Source organism: Sciurus vulgaris (genome assembly GCF_902686455.1).
Source record: "Sciurus vulgaris genome assembly, chromosome: 3".
Classification (NCBI taxonomy): Eukaryota; Metazoa; Chordata; class Mammalia; order Rodentia; family Sciuridae; genus Sciurus; species Sciurus vulgaris.
Genome location: NC_136463.1, coordinates 150,561,741 through 150,588,573, shown reverse-complemented (window position 1 = coordinate 150,588,573; position 26,833 = coordinate 150,561,741). Strand labels below are relative to the sequence as shown.

General features: G+C 36.0%; 1 protein-coding gene across 3 annotated transcripts in view; it reads left to right on the top strand.

The window, feature by feature from the left end:
* The first annotated feature begins 3,947 nt into the window (after nt 1-3,947).
* RFTN2 (raftlin family member 2) overlaps nt 3,948-26,833 on the top strand; it is a 70,554-nt gene continuing 47,668 nt past the window's right edge. The window contains exons 1-2 of one of the 3 annotated variants that reach the window (XM_079133618.1): nt 3,950-4,158; nt 4,472-4,618. In XM_079133618.1, the coding sequence (XP_078989744.1) occupies nt 4,480-4,618 (139 nt within the window). In that variant the 5' untranslated portion in view covers nt 3,950-4,158; nt 4,472-4,479. Of the gene's footprint in view, nt 4,619-26,833 lie in introns of all 3 variants that reach the window. The other 2 variants (XM_079133617.1, XM_079133619.1) reach the window with 2 other exon arrangements.

Genomic DNA, 26,833 nt, shown 5'->3' with positions numbered 1-26,833 from the left:
TTTTAAAATTTATTTATTTTTTAAAAATTAAAGGTCATTTGGTTGCTAATTTTTATTCTTTTTTTGAATGCACTCCATGCAATGAATTTTCCTCTTAGTACTGCTTTCATAGTGTCCCAGAGATTTTGAAATGAAATGTTAACCACAGAAATGAAAAGTTGTACCCCATTTGTGTACAATGAATCAAAATGCAGTCTGTAAAAATAAAAAATATTTTAATAAAAAAATAAAATTAAATAAAATTTAAAAAATAAAAAATTAAAGGAAAGACAGAAAACAAAGTCAGTCACTATTCGGAAACAAAACCTGGCTACTCAGGAGGCTGAGGCAGGAGAATTGTTTGAGCTCAGGAGTTTGAGGCCAGCCTGAGTAACATAGCAAGAGCCCTTCTTTTAGTAAAATGTAAATAAATAAATAACCCAGAAAACAGACTATTTGCTCCAGAAGGAGAGAGATAGTATTAAAGAGTTGTAAATTATCCTTAATGATGAAATGGAGAAAGATCTTTGAATGAAAATGTTTTTATAAAAATATATAGGCATTAAAGAACTATGGGGCAAGATATATGATAACCAAAAAAGCTTTAAGTATATGTTAATACTTTGAATAGTTCTATAAGCAATCACATTCACAAACATAATATAAATGAATTATTTAGTCATTAGTATGCACTTTCTCTGCTTATTACTTTCTAACTGATTTCCTTGTATGTAAAACAGCTGACCATTTACAAAGGAGAATCTGAAGATTTAGAAAATAATTCAAATGAGAGAAACCATAATCTTTACAAAAATCTTTGCTATAAAAACTTGAAAATAACCAAACTGTTACTTGCAAAGTATTGTATTAACGCAATAAAATGCCATATAGAGTCATCTCTTGGTATCCACAGGGGATTGGTTTCAGGACCCTCTACAAATACCAAAATCCAAGAATGCTCAGGTCCCTTATACAAAATGGCATAGTACGTGCATATAACTTACATACATTCTCCCACAGACTTTTAATCATCTCTAGATTACTTATAATACATAGTGTTTTAAGGGATTATATGTAAATACTATGTAAACAGTTGTTATACTTTATTACTCAAGGAATAATGACAAGGAAAAATCTGCACATATTTAGTATGGATGCAATTTTTTAAATATTTTCGATCCAAAGTTGGTTGAATTCACAGATGTAGAACCTCTTGTAGTATGGGCTGTGTACTCTTGTATGGCAGAAATGGAATCTTTGAAGCTCACTAGTTCCTATTGCAGTACCTAGAAGATGATTATTATTTTTGAATATAAATAATTTTTAAATTTGTTGTTTTGGAGACAGTAAAGAAACCCAATAATTCGCCATACTATTATACAATTTTAGGGTAAATGATTTGTACATACAATGTTTTCGTATGTTATGTATTTTGAACTTTAACAAAAATTTGTACTAGGAAATAAATAAAAAATTATTTATTAAGTACCCATTATGTTTAAGTACCACTTTCCAGGCACTCAACTAGTCTGGGTACACAAAATGACTAAACATAGCTATAATTGTTGAAATAGCAGATATGTATGCTGTGTTGATAAGCAAAAACTTGTTTTTAAAATGTTATTAAGTTCCAAATACAAATATTTATTTTTCTGGAATTTTAGAGAGAAAATTTAAGTGTTCAATTGTGAACTTAAGAAACTGTAGTTCCTTTTACTAAAGATGAAAGACATTCTTTAAGGACCTAATGATGTAACACATTTGTTCTTTCATTTGGTCATTGGCTCTTAACTGGATACTGCATTACCATCCTGACTCACCTCCCTCATTCTTGCTAGAATTAAAAGTATCTTCCTCAAAGCAGCCCCAATCATGTATCTAACATGCAAACTGATATTATATGCCTACTTCAAATCATTTGCTTATTCCATTTAATTATTTTACTCCCTTTTGTTATCTGTTAAAGTCCAAATTCCCTATGTATGGCATGAAAACCCCCGTTACAACTTAGCCCTTTTCTCCTTTACAGATTAGTCTGTTTTCACATTTTACATTCTAGTACTTCTGAAGTGCTTCATGTTCCTTATACATGCCATACTGTTTTCATGATTCTCTGACTTTGCTTATGCTTTTCCCTCCTTGGGACACATGCTCCCTACCTTTCTTAGCTATCTTATCATATTCATCCATGAAGACAGCTCAGACAGCATCCTCCAGGCTGAGTGAGAGACCCCTTCTTGGGCTTATAGGCAATCTATGCATACTTCTATCTCAACAGCTTCCAAATTACATTTAAATTCTCTATTTCTAATCCTGTCTTCCCCATATAACAAAGTTTCTTTAGTCATCTTGTGTACCCAGCATCTAGTTGATTATTTGGAAAGTGACACCTAATGAATATAATGGATACTAAACAATTTTTTATTTACTTCCCAGTACAAATTCTTGTTAAAGTTTACATTATATAACATACAAAATATTGTATGAATAAATTATTTATCCTAAGATAGTATAATATTATGGCAAATTATTGGGTTTCTTTACTGTCTCTAAAACAAGAAATTTAAAAATTATTTATATTCAAAAATAATAATAATCTTCTTTGTACTGCAATAGGTCCCAGTGACCTTCAAAGATTCCATTTCTGCCATACAGGAGTATACACAGCCCATTCTACAAGAGAGATCATGAAAAAACAGGCATGAAAGCACCATAGTCAAAAGAGTCACCCTGGATCAGAGTCTGCTAACTTTTTAGTCACAGTTACCCAGAATTTGCTTACCACTAACCATGCTCATCTGTAAACATGAAGAAGTATGGAATTTTCCTCTGTTAAAAACACTTTTGAGGAGTAAAACATAAAAGACAAGTAGGCCAAAAGAAGGGGCAAAAGGTGATGGTGATCTACAAACTAAAGAGCCTGCCCCGCTTTGGAGAGTTTCCATAGGCACATTTGAGTGCAACTGAAAAATCTTTTCAAACTGATATTCTCTAGAATCTCACTTATGATCAGGGCTTGTTTTGTAAATAATGTGAGAGGTGGCAGAATCACTTCCTTCCTATTACTACTCCCAGTTCCATTTTATAATGTACACACATTGATAAATGTATTTTGTGCTGTTTGCCAGGACTAGTGTTAAGATAGCAGATAAGATTATCTCACTGAGCCTGAAATAATAATTAACTCAATTTTAGAGGGGAGAAAATTGAAACTTAAAGAGGCCAGGTAACTTGCCCAAGATCACATCTGTAATAGGCCTTAAGCAGGATTTGAACCCAGACAGTCCCATTCCAGGGCTCATAGTTTTGATGAGTGTACCATACTAATAGATCTGCACATAGTTAAATGCAATAAACAAACACTCATCACAAATAGTCCATTATAAGTTGTTCTTGACCTCAGGTTTATAAAACTGAAGGAATCAGGTTGACAGAATTTCAGAGTTTTTTTGTTTTTGTTTTTGTTTTTTAAGAATACTTTGAAACCTGCAGAAGTGTTATATTAGTTACTATCTTAAGTACTCTAATAGCAGAGTATTTTACACTATTTAAGGATGTTGGGAAAACTATCCATATATCTGTCTCCCCTTAGCAAATAAGACTTTTTTCTGAGAACATTTTAATGTAAATTTTTTATACTTGGAGTTTAATCAGCATATGATTTTTCAAGCAAAAAGAAACTGCATGTAGAAAGAAATCTTTAAAAGTGCTGCCTAAAAACTAAAGTGCTTCCCCTCTTCCCCCGCCCCCCACTTTTTTTTTTTTTTTTTTTTTTTTCCTTCTTTTGGACTTCAGAAACGGTTTTCTCATAAAGCTGACTTCCTTTCTGGAAATGATTTTTGTTTCCAACCATGTTGAGAATCCTTTTTTTTTTTTTTTTTTTTCCATTTCCCCCCTCTCTCTCTCCCTCTCTCTCTCTCTCTCTCTCTCTCTGTTCTCCCCCCCCCCCTTTTGCTTTCTTGGTACTAGCAGGGAGGAAGGAGGGTGGGCACAAGACAGAGGAAAGAGAGAAAACAAAAAGAATTGGATGTCACTGTGTCTGATCATGTCTTTAACTTGTAGATAATTACATCTGAGTTGGGCTTTTGCCTTTTTATTTCCGTTTTGGGACACCTCTTTTATCATCCAGCCAACTGGGATAGACAAAGCACTGTTGGTGCCCTGAGCGACAGAACTCTGGTAGGGGGCTGGCTGGCTGTAAATTGACGTGGCATGGAAATTCTCTACTAAGTTGTAGCAGCTTGCATGTTTCACTAACATCAAGCCCAGCCTCCCGGAGCTGTAGCTTAATCATGGGCTCAGTGACTTTACAGAAAAATGGATAGAAAAAGTCGTCAGCTCCTTTCTTTAGACCCCAACCTTTTCTTTTCTGGTGTCTATGGTCTTGCCGAAAATCAAATCAAAGCAGTTAAGTCTGTAACTTTCTTTTTGCAGCTTGAACAACAGAATTTGCTGTTCTCCCTCCCCTTTCCTGCAATTTAATTCCTTACAGACTTTGCCATGGGGTGCGGACTTAGAAAGCTAGAAGACCCTGATGATAGCAGCCCTGGAAAAATATTTTCTACCCTGAAGAGACCTCAAGTGGAAACAAAGACGGAATTTGCTTACGAATATGTATTGCTGGATTTTACTTTACAAGGTACTTTTGATTCTATTTAATTTGTTAAATGTTTCAAAACTAAGAGACTACTAATTTTTTGAAATGTGACTTGTAAACTCTTAAACTTTTCTTCCTAACCAGACCTAACAGTAATGCTTTGTTTTTTAATTTTGTTTGGAAAGATTTTTGTTTTGTTTGTTTTTGTAACATGGCTCACATGTACTTTACAAAATTAGGAAAAACTGCTTGGAAATGCTTCTTTCATTTTTAAATCAAATACTTATTTGTGGACAGATTCATGAACAGCATTGGGTTTCCAGGCCGAGTAGCTATATATCCTTAATGACAGCTTGTGTTTTGAAAAAGGTTTGAAAGGCACAAGACAGTGGCATGTAGGCAATATTGCTCGTATCAAACTGTGGAAGATGATTTGCTGCTGAGACAATTCCGAGTTTGCCAACTGTGTTGAATTTTGTGATTACTCTACTCATTTGATATTTTTGACCAAACTAAAGTTTGAAACTATAGTAAAAAAGAGGAAAAAAGGAGAGTCTTCTATAAGACACATCCTTTGCTCACTGCTCTGTTGCTAACAGAGAAACTCTCTGTTCCAGAAAGTTGGAAACACAAATAAACAAGCCCAGATGGCAGCTCTGTGGAAGGGACTGAGGCAGCTCGACCTCACAAATACTTTGCCTCATTTCTTTTGGAAACTTTGAGTACTGTACAACGGCAAGGACAAAACAGCTTTTAAAAAGAACTGTATCTTTAATTACAGTTCTGGGGTGCAAAGAATGAGATTTAGAGTAACTTGTTTGCGGTTAAGATTTCCAGATACTGGTATTTTAAGTTCTTATTATAAGGTTATAATTTTAATTCTCAGAAATCATAAATTTTATCAACTCATAGAAAGTTTATAGTAACTAAATTATTGTGTTGGATTTTATTTAAAATTTTTTTCAACTTATGCAAATCTTTTTTTTTTTTTTTTTTTTTTTTGTTTGCTCTGAAAACAGTGCATCTTTGTGCAAGAAGCAAGAACAGCCCATTTTTCTTTGTCAAATATTGAGCTGGCCAGCAAACAAACTCCCTTCCAGGGACATACATAACATCCAAAATCTGTGCATGTTCACATGCCTATTTTTATTTAAGGCTAAGGCTATCAAAACAAAAAATTTAGTATTCTTAATTTTCTTTTTAATTAAAAGTTTAAAATTGATTAAGATAATGGTCATAATCAGAGAAGTAATCAGGTATATGTTTTTCTGTACTTCTTAAAATATCATAATTTGAGAAAATATTTGCATTATGGTGCTATTTACTCCATTTCTTTTCCTTGTCAGTCATAGGGCACAAACACATACTCTCCTTGACCTTGAATCCCTATCTATTCATAAAATTTAGGCCAGTCATTTTGATCTGCACTTTAAGATTCACGGCACAATCCATCCCAGGATCATAAGGCTTTACATAGCTTGAGGTGTTTCTGATTCATTTCTTTCTAACAATGTTAACATCGCAAACAAATTTATATAAATGCAGTCATCCTTGAATCAAGAAGATCTATAGTTTCATTCAAAAATCATTTTGGTTTTGTTCTATCAGAAGCCCTTTAATTCGTGAAAGGAATATGATTTCAACCTTCCATGGTGGGTGTTTAGAGAAGGTAATAGAGTATTCTGTTGTAAAGCGTAGGTACAGATATAGCGGGCAAATGTTAACACATACAGCAGGCACATATTTTAAAGTTGCATCTGGTTCCTATTTGGTATAGGCGCCTACTCTCCTGGTACCCCATTTTTCTACAATTCTTCCATATGTTTTTGTTTGGACTTGTTTGTTTATTTGTTTTGGTCTTTGCCTTTGCTTCAGAAGCCAGTACCCCAGCACCAGTCCAGACCATAGTTTCCCTACTTCTCTCAGACTGCTACCTGCCACTCCAGTGTATACAAGAGTGAGTCAGAATGAATTAAAGTATGCCAGCCTTCTGTTTGGCCCTGGCAGTTCTGTCCCAAGATTGCTGGAAGTGGTTCTAAAGAGTGGCACCTCCTGCCTGTCTGAGGCCACCATGCAATGAGCAACCTTTGAGGAAACAAAATGGCCTGGCAACAGCTGTGTGTGCTCACAATGAACCTGTCTCTTACGTGATTTTCCGCAGATTTTTCCAAACAGAGGCCATGGGACAGAGAATAAGATGCCGATAGGACCAGGCATGATGGAACAAGCCTACCCAGCTACTCAGGAGGCTGAGGCAGAAGGACCAACAAGTTGAAGGCTAGCCTTGGAAACTTAGCAAGACTCTGTCTCACAATAAAAAATAAAAAAGACTAGGGGTGTGGTTCAGTGGTAAAGTACCCCTGGGTTTAATACCCAGTACCACACACAAAAATAAATAAATAAAAATAAAAAGCCCATGGGACTTTTCTAGTACCCTGTATTGTATTGTGGTAGCTGTCATTATCTTGAACAACTTATTTTCCATTTTCTCCTCCCTCCCCAGCCACAACTTTACAAGTACATTTCAAAATATATTACCTGAAGATTCCATGGTGGAATATGAACTTTAAATAATATTTTCACCACAATACAGAATATTTCAAAGTTATCCCCTTTATTACCAATGAATTCACTGTCACTTCTACCCTCTACCCCCACCTTCCTAGCTTCACCCACAAAACAACTTACCTCTCAGTTTCTTCACTATTGCTCCCTCTTGTTCTTTTGAGTTCTCTCTTCCTCTCTCTCTCCTTCATTGTCTCTGCTTTCTTTGTTCTTTTCAGTTTCTTGGTTCTTTTGGGTCTTCCAACAATTATTTCCCTCTCCACAGGAGAAACATTAACGTAATCAGCAGGCATACAAGGCTCTGAAGTAGTAGTTCCTTGACTCCTGAATCTGGGCTCTTTTACTAATTGAAGCAAATTTGTTACATTATGATAAGTTAACAGTTAATTAACAGATTTTGACTCCTGCTTATCAGTGAAAATTTGAAGTTATCTAAAGATTTCTTACAGTATATCTATAGATGTGTGTTAGCATGTTACTACAGAATTTCTCGATGAAAAATTAAATTTGCAAATGATCCAGAAGGTTTAGTTTACCTCCATGTACAATCCAGGAAAACAATCTGAATAATAATAACCTGAAGGACTTTTAAGACCATTTATAGCTTTATGAATAGAGTTTCTATAATACTAAAATCCAGCAGAAGGACAGGTGGCAGCTTCCTTATTTGAATTTAGTAGAAATATATAAAGTATATAAAGTAAATTTGCTAGCTTGCTGCATTACTGTTAGAAGAAGAACCTGTTTTTCATCATCATTATTAATAGCAATAAGTATATATTATGTATATATACTGTAGAAGAGACAAAAAGGAATAAGACGGTTTCTTCTCTCAAATATTTTCTATTATATTTGGTCAAATCAAGCAAGATCATGAACTCCTCAAGGGCAGGAACATGTCTTGCCCATCTTTCTATTCTCTGTGTCTAGTACAGTGTTTGGCACATGGCTATGGTTGTTAAATTAAATGAATGAATGAATGAATGATTAATTATAAAGTATACATTAGAGAAAAAGATATGGTATAAGAAGTATCTTTTAAAAGAGGAATCAATTTTGAATAGGACCAGTTGGAACTTGAATTAGGACATTACTGACCCTTTAAGAAAAAGTAAAGCTTAGATAAGCAGGAACAAATTAAGAGGTGGATGTATGGTCAAGGACTTGCAAACAGAGCAGTGACCTAAAGAAGGTTTTGTAGGGAAGAAGCAAAAACTAAAACTGGACATAAATGGAGTTTGGAAGGGGTTCTGCCTTGGTTAAAATTCAATTACATGAATAATAACCACAAAGCCTTTTTGAATGAGTAGTCAATGGTGCAGAGATGTTTAAATTCCAGTGTTGGAATTGGAGTGTAGAGAGCAATGGAGACAAGGAGAAAAGTTAAAAGACTGCTTGTTGTGGCCAACACTAATGATGATAAGGACCCACAGGTGAGGGGCAGTAATAAGGGTGGGATGCAAGAGGTATATACAGCATATATTATGAAAGAGGAACTTAGCTTGTGACTGGCTAAATATAAAGGGCCAGAAAGAATGAGGAACCCAGGATAACTTCCTGGTTCTGAGCCTAGTAAATATGGAAATACTGATGTCTCTTTTAGCGGGAGGGAGATCCCAAAGGGAGTCAGCATGTAATCAAAGCATAGTTCCATCGCAGGCATGTCACATCAGAGGGAGCAGTGGAACATCCTGGTGGAGGTGACCATTTCAAGGAGAAATTGAAATCAAGTCTTCAAGAGAGGGAATGTGGGCAGAACACAATTGTCCGGGGCAGTTTGGACATAGCCATAAAAAGAACAACTCAGTAAACATGACAGAGTGAAAACAAGCAGGACTGTGCTGTACTGGAGAATATAAGGAAGGGGGAGGGTTTTGTAATGCAAATAGTCGATAATTTTAAATGTTAGAGAACTTTCAAGAAGGATGAAGAAAAAATTGCAGAGAATGCATTAAAAAAAACAAAGAATTAATAAAGGATCAGAAATGAAGGTTAAAAAGAAAAAGAAATATCTATATCTAATAAGTTCTTGGGCATTTCCTCAAAAAGTCAAAGAATTTTTAAAACTAAAGTGCTATATAAGAAGAAATTAATAATAAAAATGACTGAATCAACTAACATGTCAACATAATCCCTGTTATGGTGCCTAGTCACCTTTCTTCCAAGTGAAAAAAACTATATAAGAAGTTCCATTATGTGTGAAATGGTAAGATTTTTTTGGCTGAGAAAAATAACAAAACTCACAAATCCAGACTACTGTGGGAAACAAAGATTCCATTCTGCACTGAGAGAGGAAGGAACCTGTAATAACAGCATACAGTTATTAAAAAATGGTGCTGGGAAACAATACATTTACATTTACATCAGCTGTCTACAGTACATGGGAGTTTTTTTTTTTTTTTTCCTATCTATGTTTCTCATATATTCTTTTTTGAATAAATAAACAAAATCCTTTGCTAAAATCTAGGATACAAGATAAATAAAGCCTAGTCCCTGCCCTTAGGAAGCTACATCCGAGGAGCATCCTAGTGAGGGCACTGCTCTGTGCATGTGCAGAGACAGTGTGCACAAGATGCCCTGGGATACTGGCTGGGTAGTATGAGAATTACAGAAGCCAAAGAAAAGCACCTCATCTGAGAGGTAAAGAATGAGTGGGACTCAGACAAAGGCTTGTATCCAGAGTATAAAAAATATAATTAAGTCAATAAGTAAAAGACAACCCAACAGAAAAATGAATAAGGAACTTGGACAACAAAATAGAAAATCCAAATGGGCAATAGGCATTTGAAACTCTGACCTCATTAGCAATCATGAAAATGCATGTTAAAGCCACAGTGAGATACCACTATGAATCATCCAGAATGGCTAAAATTTAAAAAGACTGCCAATGCCAAGTGTTAGTAAATCGTTATAACTGTTTTGAAAAACATATCATTTGGTCTCATCTACTTAGCTAAAGATATACCCAGAAGAAATGTGTGCACATGTACAGCATCACTCGCGTACAAGGATGGCCACAGAATTGTTGTTTATAATAATCTGAAAGTGTTCAAAAGTTCTCAGAATAACAAGAACAAGAGAATAGAAAAATAAATTGTGGTGTACTCACACAAGGAGAAACACTGTACTGCAGAAGCCAGCAAAGTGTTCCGCAAAGGGCTGGATGTTAAAGATTTTAGGCTCTGTGAGCCACGTGGTCTCACTCACAAGTACTGAACACTGCTGCTATCATGATAGAGCAGCCATAGACGACACAAACCAGACAAGCTGCAGGTCAGAGTTTGCTGACCCCAATGATGCTGCAGTGAAAATGGAAGAACTAGAGCTACACAAACTCCACAAGGTGAAGCTCACAGCATGGTGTCGGGTGAAGAAGACACAAGAGTGCACGCAATATGACCCCTCTCATATGAAGCTCAAAACCCCAGTTTTTCAGTGGTGGAGTGCTTGCCTAGTATGCACAAGGCCCTGTTTTGATCCCTAGAAGTGGGCTGGTGGGCTGGGGATATAGTTCAGTTGGTAGAGTGCTTGCCTCGCAAGCATAAGGCCCTGGGTTCAAATCCCCAGCACCACAAAAAAAAAAAAAAAAAAAAAAAAAAAAAAAAAAAAAAAGGCATTGATCCCTAGAAGTGCAAAATCAGCAAACTGAACTACAGTGTTTAGGGATGCGTTCTTGAGTAGTAAACTAAGAAGAACAAGGAAGTGATTCCCACTGAAAGTCAAGGTAGTGCAAAGGAAAGGGGGATTGTGATTGAACGGGTGAAATGGGAGGCTTCCAGTGTGCAGGCCACTTGATAGTTACCAAGGCCACGTAATGATTACCCAAGTGTTGGTAGGTCAAGTAAGTGGCATGGTTATTTTCCTTTTGTATGTTAAATTTTTATCCCCCAACACCTCCCCCTCCAGAGAGGTTAAAAAGAAAAAGTGACAAGGCTGAAAGAAAAGATGTGCAAAGACCCAGAAGTCAGAGGAAATCCTATGGTCTCTGGAAACCGCACCTAAAACAGAATGGGAGGAGCGTAGCATCTGAAGGAGAAAGCAGTGAGACGTGAGGCTGCAGGAGTTCAAGGCAGTCCTAAGGTGACGTAGTAATGAACTATAAGTTCAATGGAGTTTTGCCCAAATTTTAAAACTGCACTTATATTACTTCAGTTAAATACTGAAATACTAAATACTAAATATTTTGGCAGAAAATGGTGGTACACACTTACAATTCCAACAATTTGGGAGGCTGAGGCAGGAGAAATGCAAGTTAGAGACCAGTCGAAGCAACTTAGAGACCCTGTCTTAAAGGATTGATGATAGAGCTCAGTGGTAGAGCTCCCCTGGGTTCAGTCCCCAGTACTGAAAAAAAAAATGTTTTTTTAAAGCATCTATATATATATTAATGAATGAATACAAAGATGGCAGCTTTCACTGTAAACGAAAGAAAACACAATTGAGATGTTTACTTAGTAGTTTATATTTCCAGATTATTTAAAACATTTGACAAATACAATAAATCAGATACTTTTTTAATAACCATACATTAAATGGCTTAAAATTTTATGATAGTATAGATAGCTTCTGCCCAGTTTATGTCTGAATTTTCAGAAATTTGATTATTTCTGAAATAATCAAATCAATGAAGTTTTACTTTTCCTGTAGGTACTGCACTGGCTCTCAAGTTGTTCTGTCTGGGTTCAATTGCAGCCTCACACTTACTAGAAATTTGGGCAAGTTATCTTATCTCCCTTTTGTTGACTTTCCTTTTTACTACAGTTGCTAGATATAACATGGAGATTCAAAGTCTATTCCTGTTTTTTAGAAGTGGTAAAATTGCTGGTTAGTATTTGTACAATTTATTTAAAGAAATGATGTTTCATAAATATTTCAAAAACATACCAATCTTAAGAGGTGAACTGATGAAAATCAATATGTATGTCTTGGACTATTTTCATAGAGTTACATCATCAGAGCAAAACTTAGCATTGAACAAGTTCTTAGCTTTATACTGAAGTGTTTCTATTTTTAAATTTTGATATTTGTCTATGAAGCTTTTAAGCAAAGGAGCATAAAAAATCTATGAATATTTTATTTTAGAAAGTATGTTGTCTAACCTTTAACATATTGCATTTTTAAATTAAAATCCACTTAGGCTTTGTACAGTTTCAAAGCAATTGCAAAGTAACCTGTAGCAGCAATTAAAATAGCCCTATAAGATATAATAAAATTTTACAAATTACATAGCACTAATTTAACAGTACCCAGCCACACCCATTAAAGCTATAAACAGCTCCATTTGTTCCTGCTCCCAAAGATATCAAGAAAGAACTGTTGGTGTGGGGATCTAAGAAGAGCAAGAAGGCTTGCAGCTGCTGCAAACCGCCTGTACCATTCAAATGCTAGCCAAAACAGCCACCACCACCCCCTTAATTTCCTGTGTTTAGAAAGTAATAGACCTGCTGACATCACGGCACCAGTATCAGGACATCAAATCAAAAACTGGCCTCAAACACTGAGCCTGTCATGGACACATAATTACTCATTCTAATGAGCACTGATGAAAATTGCTCACTCTGTATGCACAGCTCTCCCCTTCCTCACAGTTCCAGGATGAATCAGGTGTGAACAAATCCCTAAGAAGTTCCTAACAGCCTTGCAGTCTCATTTTGGCATTAACACTCTGGAGGATTACATGAAAGAAAGTTTTCAACAAAATTCTCACATTTGTTATTCCTCTGGTTTGTTGTTGCTCCTGGGTTCACCTTTCCTGAATGTTGATGACCTTTTTATAGCAAGTCCCAATGTCTTTTGTTTACAGCAACGTCCCTATAAGGAAGACAGCTTGTTAACAGCATGAACCTCAAACTCTCTGTCATCCTCCTACCCCTGCTAATGAGGAAGAATTGGATCACTTTTTCTGAGTGCTAGGAGGATAACCACTGACAAATATGGTTTAGGAGACTGACCTGAACCTGGGCAGGCTCTGATATGGAGAATCCCTGGGGTGACTCAGCAGAACTCACAAACCAATAAGACATGGCTGTATTCAGACATCAGAGAGGTCTCAGAGTAGACAGTGTTCAATTATTTGAATTATTTGTCACTTTAAAAAATTGGGAGACAATACATAAGAATCTAAATTTGAGGAATTTTTTAAGAATTCAGTACCACTGATTGTAGCACTGGACTGAGGCTACTGTAGTCTTTGGAAGAGGTTTGAGTGTTCCACAGAACTCCTGTCAGCGCAACTGCCTCCTTTTTCATCCTGGTATCCTTGGGCATTGGAGTCCAAGATTCAACATAGTAGATCACCGTGAGTTAGAGACCCCTAATTTCAAGTGTGAGTTAGGAACCTGAGATTTAGAACATGTGTAAGGGACCTCTGACCTAGAGTGTGAGTTAGGGAGGACCTCCATATAAAGTTCTGCAGGCTGGAAGACAGGCCCGGTTTTTGGAATAAATCCAAATCCCTAGAGAGGGGGCATGGGAATAAGAAAGACAGTAGAATGTTACAGCCAGTGTAACTCCAACTCCACATCATGTACAAACACAAGAATGGGAAGTTATTCTTCATGAATGTATAAGGTGTTAAAGTACACTCCACTGTCATGTTTATCTAAAAGAATAACAGCAACAACAAAAGTCCAAATCCCTACAATCATCTTTTTCCTGGATATTTGTTTTAAATCACCAATAACTTATTTCTAAGGAATTTATTTGGAAGTATCAGAGCTGGAACAAAAAATGAGGATATCACTAACGTTTGCTTTGTGCCAGGCCCTGGGCTCCTGTTTTATAATTACTATCACAGCAACTCTATAAAATAAATACAATTATTTACAGCAGTTTCAGAGAAATACAGTAACGTGTCCTAAATCACATACCTAGTAAACGATATAATCAGAACTCAAACCCAGGTAATTTGCTTCCAGAACCTAATACTCTAAAAAAAAAATAATGTGCTGCCTTACTAAATAAGGAGGACCTTATTTAGCAAAGCAACCTACAGCACTTACTACATGCCAGACACTTTCTAGGAACAAATATTAGTATTTTTTAATCATCCTAATAAGCATATAAGATAGATTTTTTTAATAATTCTCATTTTGCGGTCAAAAGAAACAGAGGTACACAGGAATGAAATAGTTATCAGGCAGAGTTACGGTATGACTCCAGACAGTCTTGTCTTGGAATCTGTACCTGACACCACTGCTCCATGAGAACTCTGGACCTGTTAATTGGACCTCTGAATTAATTGATGTAATTAATATTACATCCAATTTTTCATTTAATTGGTCTCTTAAGTATTTTTCAAGTACTTACCATAACCATTGTCATCTTTATACTGCATGTTAAAGATTTATCTAAAGACCCAGATCTCCAGCTAGGAGAACTCATACACTTGAAATCATTGAATAATTAATGAAAAGCAGTGGACCCAAAGGGAATATGATCTTTACATTAGATTATGTTAAAATGTTTATTAGTATTGATATATAATTTTTTCTCCTTTTATAGCTTTTTTGGATTTCTCAGGGTGTAATTCCTCTTGAAACAACTCCCATGTGTATGAGTTTGTATGTTTCCTGTGTTAACATTTCCTTTATATTGAAACTCAAGATAATACCCTTACTTTATGGAGAGTACAAGAAGATAGAGATTAATTAGACCAGAAATGCTGGATTTATTCCTTTGACACAGCATTTAACTGACATCCCCAGAGATGAAACACTCCTCAAAAGTATATTCTTTACAGGAACAGGATCCTCTTTAAGCACCAATATTACTCTATTACAGTTACCTTCTTTTTTTTATTATTATTATTTATTTTTTTTAATTAAAAATCATAAATTTACATAGGGCAGGCAATATTGTTTGATTCATTGTTTTTTTTTTCCCTTCCCCCCCACCCCTCCCACCCCTCTTTTTATTACAGTTACCTTCTTAGTGATATTTTTTTTAGTTGCAGATAGTCGCAATATCTTTATTTATTTATTTTTATGTGGTGCTAAGGATCGAATCCAGTGCCTTGCATGTGCGAGGCAAGTGCTCTACCACTGAGCCACAGCCCCAGCCCTAGTGATAATTTTTAACATGTATTATAACTTGGCCTCTGAAAATAGTTCTGAAATGGAGGTGAGGTTCATTGTCATTATTAATTTGGGCTAATGATAAGTGTAAAGCTCTTTAGGTAGCACCTGATTTAAATGTTTTTATAGTTTCCTTATCTAGTTTTATAATTCATTTTATTCCTTCTGGTCTCATCTGTCCATTTTGATGTTAGCATTGTGTCCTTGCTATTTCTAATCCAGTGGGTCGCAAAGCCTCCACCAAATAACTTTGTATTGGACGTGAGATGGTCTTAGATTACATCCTCAGAAACAAAATTAAATAATAGTGGATCATAGGTGCGCCCTTTTTAATTTCTTTTAAGTCTTCCAGTCAGTTTGGAGTTGATAAATCTTTAACACCTCTCTGATTGCTAATTTTCCATTTCAACAGAGTGTGTCACAGATAACAACATCCAAACAGAATTTAATAAGTTTTCTTTTCATTGTATTTATTTGTAAGACAACATGCTACTTATAGTAAATAACTCTGGTCTATGGTTATAGGAGTGAAGTAAATTCTTTTTGAAATAACTTTATTTTGCTTAAAATGAAAATTGAAAGGGAAAGTTAAGGATATAGAATGCAGGTGGTATTCAAATATGGTCAAAATCGTGAAAGTGTACTTCAGGGACTGAAGTTTGGAAAACACCACCCAATTCAACGCATGCTCTGTTGAGAGGGCTGCTGGGGAGGTGGCTCCAGTCTTTCTTATGGGAAAAGTGGGTAGGCTTTTTGAGAACTCCTTTTTTGTCAGTTGAGTGGTTATTATGAGTGCTAGATTTTTTTAGGTTGCCGATAGTCTGCTTTCCAGTTAAGTGGAACAAAGCAGGTTTAATGGTTCCAGAGAGTTCTCTGACTAAAGATTGTTTCAATATTGATAATCTCACCAAAAGTGATATGTTTGTTATGTTTAATGTTTTATCTTCCTTTTTGTCTTTTGGACATTCCTGGAGAGTGTTTTTTGTTTTGTTTTGTTTATGGTGCTGGGGATTGAACCCAGGGCTTTATGCGTGTGAAGCAAGCACTCTACCTGAGCTATATCCCCAGCCCTCCTGGAGGGTTTTGATGATCAAGACAGAGGCAAAAAGTGCCACCTCTCTGTTCAGTAGTCAGTTTTGCTGTAGTCATCAGACCCTTCTAGTCACTAGTGCTTGGCAATGTCACGAATTTTTTTAGAGGCAGTCATAGGGGCCAATTGTGGAAAACAGGATAAACATGCTACCGACTTTGCTGTGGGTGCACCTCAAGAATATGGTTTGATTTTGTTGGGGTCAAACTTGTGGCATGGAGGAAGTAACTGGGTTTAGATGAACTGGATTTGGGATGACTAGAGAAAGCTACACATTGGCCTTCTCCAAGTTGAAAACCATAAGTTAAAAAAATCTTTGACCTAAAAGTAAGACCTAAAACTATGAAATTCCTAGAATAAAACATAGAGAAATTTCTAGAATAAACATAAAGAAAAACTTCATGATTTAGAGTTGATAAATATTTTTTGAATAGGAGGCTAAAGGCATAGGCAACAAAAGCAAAAACATACAAATAGGACTAAATCAATCTTAAAATTCTATGTATCAAAGGACACAACAGACTAAAAGGTCAACCTATGGAATGGTAGAAAAACAATTATAAATTGTAGTCCTAATAAAGGACTAATATCCAAAATATATAAACAATTTCTACAACTCAACAACAGATAAACAACCTGATTTTAAAAATTGGCAAATTGCTTGAATAGACATTTCTCCAAAATTATTAAACAATAAGTATATGAAAAAATGCTCAATATCACTAATCACTGGGGAACCACAAATCAGAACCACAATGACTTATCACCTCATGCCCCTTAGAATAGCTAACTAACCCTCACCCCAAAAAAAATTAGTGTTAGGAAAGATGTGAACAAACTGGAACACTTGTGCTCTGTTGGTGAGAATGTAAAATGGGGCAGCAGCTATACAAAACAGAATGGAAATTCCTCAAAGAACTAAAAATAGTTTCCATATGAGCCAGTTCTTGGCACTTATCTAAAAGAATCCAAAGCAGTATTTCAAAAAGGTATTTGCACACCCATGTTCACAGCTGCATTATTTACAATAGTCAAGAGGTGGAAGCAACCCGACTGTCTGTCGATGGATGAATGAAAAACCAAAATGTAGTACATACATAAAATGGAATATTATTCAGTCTTAAAAAGAAAGGAACTCTTGTTACACATTACATCATGGGTGAACCTTGAAGACATTATACTTACTGAAATAAGCCAGTCATAAAAAGAAAACTACTGTATGATTCCACTTATATGGAAATAAGTCAAATTTGACTCAAATAGTCAAATTCATAGAAACAGAAAGTAGAAAGGTGATTACCAGAGACTGGGGGGAGAGAGAAATAAGAAGTTGTTCAGTAGGTATAGATTTTTAGTTTTCAAGCTGAAATAGTTTTAGAGATTCATTTCACAATAATGTACATAAACTTAGTACACTTGAAGTGTGCATTAAAAAATGATTAGGGTGGTAAATTATACATGTACATATATATATACATATATATAGTAAGTATATAAATTTATGTAGCTGGGCACAGTGGCACATGCCTGTAATCCCCTTGACTCGAGAGACTGAAGCAGGACAATTGTGACTTCACAGCCAGCCTCAGCAATTTAGTGAGGCACTAAGCAATTCAGCGAGATACTGTCTGTAAATAAAATTTTTAAAAAGGCTGGGGATGCCTTGCAAGCACAAGGCCCTGGGTTCAATCCCCAGCACTACAAAAAAAAAAAAAAAAAAAAGACTGGGGATGTGGCTCAGTGGTTGAGAGCCCTTGGGTTCAATCCCCAGTACAAAAAATAATGATAATATATATATACATATATATATTCACACACATGTATGTGTATAAGTACACATATACATATATATAAATATGTTATTTATTAAACGTACATAAAATCAAAATCTTTGACGAGTGATCTTTTTTACAATGGTAAAATATACATGACATAAAATATACCATCTTAACCACTTTTATGTTTACAGTTTGGTGATATTAAATACATCCACCTGTTGTACAACCACCGCCATCCATCTCCAGATGACATATAATCTTTTATGTAGAACTATAAAACTAAAATAGTAAAATTAACTGCTGAGCATGTGGTGAAAATACAAAATAACTGAAACATTTCCAAATATTCTTTGTGTGGGAACAACATAAGCGCCTCTGTGAGCCCATTAGCTAACTTTTTTCTGCTGGCGCCCACACTGCTCCACTCGCTGGGATGATGGCAAGATGACAGAGAACACACAGAGCACCAAGTTGCCTAAATTGCTCTGAACTCTAACCTGCAACTCTGGGGGAATGGACTTTTCCCAGCTCTGAGTTCTTGTTAATCTGGGTTTTCCTCCCAAGCAGTGATGCCAAACTCAACTAGGTGAGGCAACATGTGACCTAACAGTGACTGCCACCAAGTCAGCCAGAGAAGCAAAGCCAGCAGTACCCAGAAATTTCCCAGGCCCACAAGCTCAAATGAACCCTTTTGAATAAAAACCACTCTGTTCTTCTTCATTAAATCATTCTTTGTCTGTGGCACAATCCTGTCCCAAATGTCTCTCTGTATTTCATTCCAACATAGAACCAATTAAATCCCATGCAGCTTCACTTCTCGTTAATTTTTACTTCATTAGCAATATGGTTTTTTCTCATTGTAATATCATTAACGTAAGGAACTTAAAGTCAAGCCTCATGCTAGAGTCTTCTGACATGAACACGACTTTCAACTGTGGATTCTCACCATGTTTTTGACCACCCTCACTTCCATGATCAAAAGAATGAAAAATGATTCCACAGCACAGCTATGTTTTTCCATTTTGTCTTTCTCCTATGAGGTCTGGATAACCTGAATTGTTCCTTAATTTACTAACCTAATGTTTTTCAGTTCCACTAGTTAACAGTGATTTCTTTCCCTGTTTCATGCAATAATTTTGCCTCCAAATTGCCCTAACAAACGCCATTTCCAATTTAATATAGTGACCTAAGGAACATGCTAAAAGCACCCAGAAACCACGCCAGAGGCGGGAGTTTTTTGTTTTTTTGTTTTGTTTTGTTTTTAATTATTATTTTTTTATTTTTTACGGACCGCATTTTGATTCATTATACACAAATGGGGTACATCATTTCGTTTCTATGGTTATACATGACGTAGATTCATACTATTCATGTAATCATACATGTACACAGGGTAATGATGTAAATATCATTCCATTTTTCATACCCCCTCCCTCTCATCTCCTTCTACATAATCTAAAGTTCTTCCATTCTTCTCTCACTCCCCATCCCTCCAACCCCCATTATAAATCATTCTCCACTTATCAGGGAAAACGTTCGGCCTTTGGTTTTTGGGCTTGGCTTATTTCACTTAGCAGGATATTCTCCAATTCCATCCATTTATTTGCAAATGTCATAATATTATTCTTCTTTATGGCTGAATAATATTCCATTGTGTATATATACCACAGTTTCTTTATCCATTCATCTGTTGAAAGGCTTCTAGGTTGGTTCCACAATCTGGCTATTGTGAACTGAGCTGCTATAAACATTGATGTGGCTGTGTTATTGTAGTATGCTGGTTTTAAGTCCTTTGGGTATAAACTGGTGAGTAGGATAACTGGGTCAAAAGGTGGGTCCATTCCAAGCTTTCTGAGGATTCTCCACACTGCTTTTCAGAGTGGCTGCACCAATTTGTAACCCCACCAGCAATGTAAAAGTGTACCTTTCCCCGACGTCCATGCCAACATCTATTATTGTTTGTGTTCTTGAAAATAGCCAATCTAATTGGAGTAAGATGAAATCTTAGAGTTGTTTTAATTTGCATTTCTCTAATTACTAGAGATGTTGAACACTTTTTCATATATTTATTAATCACCTATATGTCTTCTTCTGTAAAGTGTCTGTCCAGTTCCTTGGCCCATTTATTGATTGGGTTCTTTGTATTTTTGGTGTAAAGTTTTGTAAGTTCTTTACAAATTTTGGAAATAAGTGCTCTATCTGAAGTGCGTGTGGAAAAGATTTTCTCCCACTCTGTAGGCTCTCTTCACATTCTTGATTGTATCCTTTGTTAAGAAAAAGCTTTTTAGTTTGAGTCCATCCCATTTATTGATCCTTGCTTTGATTTCTTGTGGTTTGGGAGTCTTGTTGAGGAAGTCTGACCCTAAGCCAACATGATGAAGATTTGGGCCTACTTTGTCTTCTATTAGGTGCAGGGTCTCTTGTCTAATTCCTATGTCATTGATCCATTTTGAGTTGAGTTTTGTGCAGGGTGAGAGACTGAGGTTCAATTTCATTTTACTGCATATGGATTTCCAGTTTTGCCAGCACCATTTGTTGAACAGGCTATCTTTTCTCCATTGTATGTTTTTGGCTCCTTTATCTAATGTGAGGAGACTGTATTTATGTGGTTTTGTCTCTGTGTCTTCTATTCTGTACCATTTGTCTGCCTGTCTATTTTGGTGCCAATTCCATGCTGTTTTTATTACTATTGCTCTGTAATATAGTTTAATGTCTGGTATTGTGATACCTCCTGTTTCACTTTTTCTATTCAGTATTGTTTTGGCTATTCAAGGTCTCTTGTTCTTCCAGATGAAGTTTGTGATTGCTTTCTCTATTTCTCTGATGAATGTCATTGGGATTTTTTTTTTTTCCTGTTAAAATTTCAATCTTGAAAAAGAATTATTTTTCTACACATCAAACATTTTAAGTTGATTCAAAGATTTCGATGATAAAGGGCAAGTCCTCTGTTCCATAGGATACAACCCCATATTTTTAAAATTTTTATTTTTATTTTTTTTATTTTATTTTATTGTAAACAAATGGGATACATGTTGCCTCTCTGTGTGTACATGGCGCAAAGGCATACCATTTGTGTAATCATAAATCCACATACAGTAATGTTGTTTGATTCATTCTGTTATTTTTTCCCCTTCCCCCCACCCCTCCCACCCCTCTTTACCCTCTATACAGTACTTTCTTCCTCCATACTTGCCCCCCTCCCTAACCCTAACTCTAACCCTAACACTAACCCTTCCCTCCCCCCCATTATGTGTCATCCTCCACTTATTAGCGATATCATTCGTCCCTTATCTTTTTGAGATTGGCTTATCTCACTTAGCATGATATTCTCCAATTTCATCCATTTGCCTGCAAATGCCATAATTTTGTCATTCTTTATGGCTGAGTAATATTCCATTGTGTATATATACCACAGTTTCTTTATCCACTCGTCAATTGAAGGGCATCTAGGTTGGTTCCATAGTCTGGCTATTGTGAATTGAGCAGCTATGAACATTGATGTGGCTGTATCTCTGTAGTATGCTGATTTTAGATCCTTTGGGTATAGGCCAAGGAGTGGGATAGCTGGGTCAAATGGAGGGTCCATTCCAAGTTTTCTAAGGAATCTCCACACTGCTTTCCAGAGTGGCTGCACTAATTTGCAGCCCCACCAGCAATGTATGAGTGTACCTTTCTCCCCACATCCTCACCAACACCTGTTGCTTGTATTTTTGATAATCGCCATTCTAATTGGGGTGAGATGGAATCTTAGGGTGGTTTTGATTTGCATTTCTCTTATTACTAGAGATGTTGAACATTTTTTCATATGTTTATTGATTGCTTGTACATCTTCTTCTGTGAAGTGTCTGTTCATTTCCTTAGCCCATTTGTCGATTGGATTATTTGTATTCTTGGTGTAGAGTTTTTTGAGTTCTTTATAGATTCTGGAGATTAGTGCTCTATCTGAAGTATGATTGGCAAAGATATTCTCCCACTCTGTAGGCTCTTTCTTCACATTACTGATAGTTTCCTTTGCTGAGAGAATTTTTAATTGGAATTGCGTTGAATCTATATAGTGCTTTTGGTAGAACGGCCATTTTGACAATGTTAATTTTACCTACCCAAGAACAGGTAGATCTTTCCATCTTCAAAGGTTTTCTTCAATTTCTTTCTTTAGTGTTCTGTAGTTTTCATTGTAGAGGTCTTTCACCTCTTTTGTTAGATTAATTCCCAAGTATTTTTTTTTTTGAGGCTATTATGAATGGAGTGGTTTTCCTAATTTCTCTTTCTGAGGATTCATCACTTATGAATTGAAATGCATTAGATTTATGCATATTGATTTTATATCCTGTGTCTTTGTTGAATTCATTTATTAGTTCTAGAAGTTTTCTAGTGGAGTTTTTTGGATCTTTAAATATAGGATCATATCATCAGCAAATAGTGACAGCTTAAGTTCTTCTTTTCCTATTTGTATCCCTTTGATTTCTTTGGTCTGTCTAATTGTTCTGGCAAGTGTTTCAAGGGTGATGTTTAATAGAAGTGGTGAAAGAGGGCATCCCTGTCTTGTTCCAGTTTTTGAAGGGAATGCTTTCAGTTTTTCTCCATTAAGAATGATGTTGGCTGTGGGCTTAGCATAGATAGCCTTTACAATGTTAAGGTATGTTCGTACTATTCCTATTTTTTCTAGTGTTTTAAGCATGAAGGGGTGCTGTATATTATCAAACGCTTTCTCAGCATCTATTGAAATAATCATGTGATTCTTAACTTTAAGTCTATTGATGTGATGAATTACATCTATTGATTTCCAGATGTTGAATCAACCTTGCATTCCTGGGATAAACCCCACTTGATCATGGTACACTATCTTTTTAATATTTTTTTTATGCAATTCACCAGTATTTTGTTAAGGATTTTTGCATCTATGTTCATCAGGGATATTAGTCTAAGTTTTGTTTCCTTGATGAGTCTTTGACTGGTTTTGGTATCAGAGTGATACTAGTCTCATAGAATGAATTTGGAAGCATTTCCTCCTTTTCTATTTCCTGAAATACTTTAAGGAGTATTGGTATTAGTTCTTCTTTAAAGGTCTTGTAGAATTTGGCTGAGAATCCATCTGGTCCTGGGTTTTTCTTGATTGGTAGGTTTTTGATGGCTTCTTCTATTTCAGTGCTTGAAATTGATCTATTTAGATTGTGTACATCTTCCTGATTCAGTTTGGGAGGATCATATTTCTCTAGAAATTTGTCAGTCTTTGATATTTTTTTATTTTGTTGGAGTATAGATTTTCAAAGTAGCTTCTAATTATGTTATGTATTTCAATGGTGTCTGTCATGTTCTTTCCTTTTTCATCACGAATTTTAGTTAGAGTTTCCTCTCTCCTTCTCTTCATTAGTGTGGCTAGGGGTTTATCAGTTTTGTTTACTTTTTCAAAGAACCAACTTTTTGTTTTGTCAATTTTTTGAATTGTTTCTCTTGTTTCAATTTCATTGATTTCAGCTCTGATTTTAATTATTTCCTATCTTCTACTATTTTTAGTATTGATCTGTTCTTTTTCTAGGATTTTGAGATGTAATGTTAGGTCATTTAGTTGTTGACTTTTTATTTTTTTAATGTATGAGTTCAATGCAATGAACTTTACTCTTAGTACTGCTTTCAGAGTGTCCCAGATATTTTGATATGTTGTGTCATTGTTCTCATTTACCTCTAAGAATTTTTTTTATTTCTTCTCTGATGTCTTCTGTTATCATTACATCATTCAATAGCATATTATTTAGTCTCCAGGTGATTGAGTAGTTTTCGTTTATTATTTTATTGTTCATTTCTAATTGCATTCCATTATGGTCTGATAGGATACAGGGTAGTACCTCTATTTTTTTGTATTTACTAATGGCTTCTTTGTGGCATAGCATATGGTCTATTTTGGACAAGGATCCATGAGCTGCTGAGAAGAAAGTATATTCACTCGATGATGGATGAAATACTCTGGAAATATCCATTAAGTCTATATCACTGATTGTATTATTTAGTTCTATAATTTCTTTGTTCAGTTTTTGTTTGGAGGCTCTATCCAGTAGTGAGAGTGGTGTGTTAAAGTCCCCTACTATTATTGTGTTTTGGTCTATTTGATTCTTAAAATTGAAAGGGTTTGTTTGATGTACATAGATGCTCTATTGTTTGGGGCATAAATATTTAAAACTGTTATGTCTTGCTGTTTTATGCTTCCTTAAGCAGTATGAAATGTCCTTCTTTATCCCTTCTGACTAATTTAGGTTTGAAGTCCACTTTATCTGATATGAGGGTGGAGACCCCTGCTTTTTTACTGGGTCCATGTGCATGGTATGTTTTTCCCCATCCTTTCACCTTTAGTCTGTGGATGTCTTTTTCTATGAGATGAGTCTCTTGAAGGCAGTATATTGTTGGGTCTTTCTTTTTAATCCAATCTGCCAGTCTATGTCTTTTGATCATTGAGTTTAGGCCATTGACATTCAGGGTTATTATTGTGATATAATTTGTATTCCTGGTCATTTTGGCTTATTTTTGGTTTTTAACTTGACTTGGTTTCTCCTTTGATTGTCTTTTCTTTAGAGTAGTTCCTCCCTTTGCTGATTTGTTGTTTTTCACATATTTTGCTGAGAATGTTCTGTAGTGCAGGCTTTCTATTTGTAAAGTCTTCTAACTTTTGTTTATCATGGAAAGATTTTATTTCATTGTCAAATCTGAAGGTTAGTTTTGCTGGGTATAGGATTCTTGGTTGGCATTCGTGTTCTTTCAGAGCTTGAAATATATTGTTCCAGGCCTTTCTTGCTTTTAGAGTCTGGGCTGAGAAATCTTCTGATATCTGTATTGGTTTTCCCTTATATATAATCTGACGCTTTTCTCTCTCAGACTCTAAAATCCTATCTTTATCTGTATGTGAGGTATTTTCATTATAATATGCCTTGGTGTTGATCTATTGTAATTTTGTGCACCTGGTATTCTGTAAGCCTCTTGTATTTGATTTTCCATTTCATTTTTTCAGGTTTGAGGAATTTTCTGATATTATTTCATTGAACAGGTTTTTCATTCCTTTGGTTTGTATTTCTGTGCCTTCCTCAATCCCAATAATTCCTAAATTTGGTCTTTTCATGATATCCCATAATTCTTGGAGGTTCCATTCATGACTTCAAAACATCTTCTCTGTTTGTTCAACTTTATTTTCAAGATTAAATATTTTGTCTTCAATCTGAGATTCTGTCTTCCACGAGATCTATTCTGTTGGCGATGCTTTCTATTGAGTTTTTAATTTGATTTATTGTTTCTTTCATTTTGAGTATTTCTGTTTTTTTTTTTTTTCTTTCAGAATCTCTATCTCTTTATTGAAGTGTTCTTTTGCTTCCTGCATTTGCTCTTTTAACTGTTTACTGGAATGATCATGCATTGCCTGCATTTACTCTCTTATCTCGTCTTTTGCTTCATGGATCATTTTAATTATGCAGATTCTAAACTATTTTTCTGTCATTTCTACTACCATGCTGTCATTGAATTCTATCACAATAGCAGCTTGGTTTGTTAGGGACACTTTCTTCCCCTGGTTTTTCATATCGTTTCTGTATATTCCCCTCTAGCAGTGAAGATCAGAGGTACTGAAGTTTCCCCCCTGCAGGCTTATTATGACCCTGCAATTTTCTAGTACCTCTCCTTTGAAGGGGAGATCAGTATTAGTAGCGCCTAATACAGAGAAAATGCATCCCTGAACCAGATAGCCCCTATAAAGATTTTAACATTATTATAATGAACAGGACGAGTTCAGTTACTATTTACGGTGTTTCTAGTTGTGAACAAGAGGATGGGGAAGGGTGTAGAATGTGAGTAAATAGAGATACCTGTCAAAGGGCCTCCGGTCTCATGTAGGTGTCTCAGGAAGGGAGCTGCCCTTCCAATGATGATGGTCACGCCCTCAGGAATAATTCAAAGTGCCTGCACCAGCCTCCAAAGAAGGTGGGGAGCCCCAGTGAGGGTGCACTGAGTCATCACAGGGGCAGGTGCAGTGTCCCCTCTGCGGTGGGGGGGCAGGCCTCATGCAAGAGTCTTATTAAGCAGATAAAGTGTCTGTCTGCAGGGTTAGAGAGAGGAAAAAAAATGAGAGAGAGAGAGAGAGAGGAGAGGGAGAGAGAGAGAGAGAATGAGGGGGAGAGAGAGCTAGTGAGAGTGAAGAGGAAAGAGAGAGAGAGAGAGAACATGCCCAAGAGCGATTGAGAGAGAAAGAAAGAATGATGGTGGAGCTATTCTTAAGTAGTGGAATTTTGCGGGCTAATAACAATGGGCCAATGACTGACAAGAATGTTCGCAGGCTGGCGAGCGGACCAATGGCTGGCTAGGATGTTCGCAGGCTGAGATCTGGGTTGTAAAATGTTGAGGGGGGTGCAGAATACTCGGGCAGCAAAATGGCAGATCTGATGCCAATACATGCAAGGCATAGAAAGACATAAAGATGGTTTTGTGGGGGGTTTTTTGCCCTTAAGGAATTCTCAATCTAACAATCAAGACAGACATATAAAAAAATAACTATAACATAGTCTGACAAGGACTCTGGTGGAGGTAGGCATAGCACAGAGCAAGGAATGATTTACTGGGATGGGGAAAACAGGGAAGGAAATGAAGACCTAGTGGCATAACACAGAGTGGCAGGGTCAGAAACTTAAGAGTTGTTCTGACATGCCAAAGCAAGCTACACAAAAGATAGCATGATAAAGAGTGAAATATGAATCCACAGGCAGAGTCCAGACTGTGA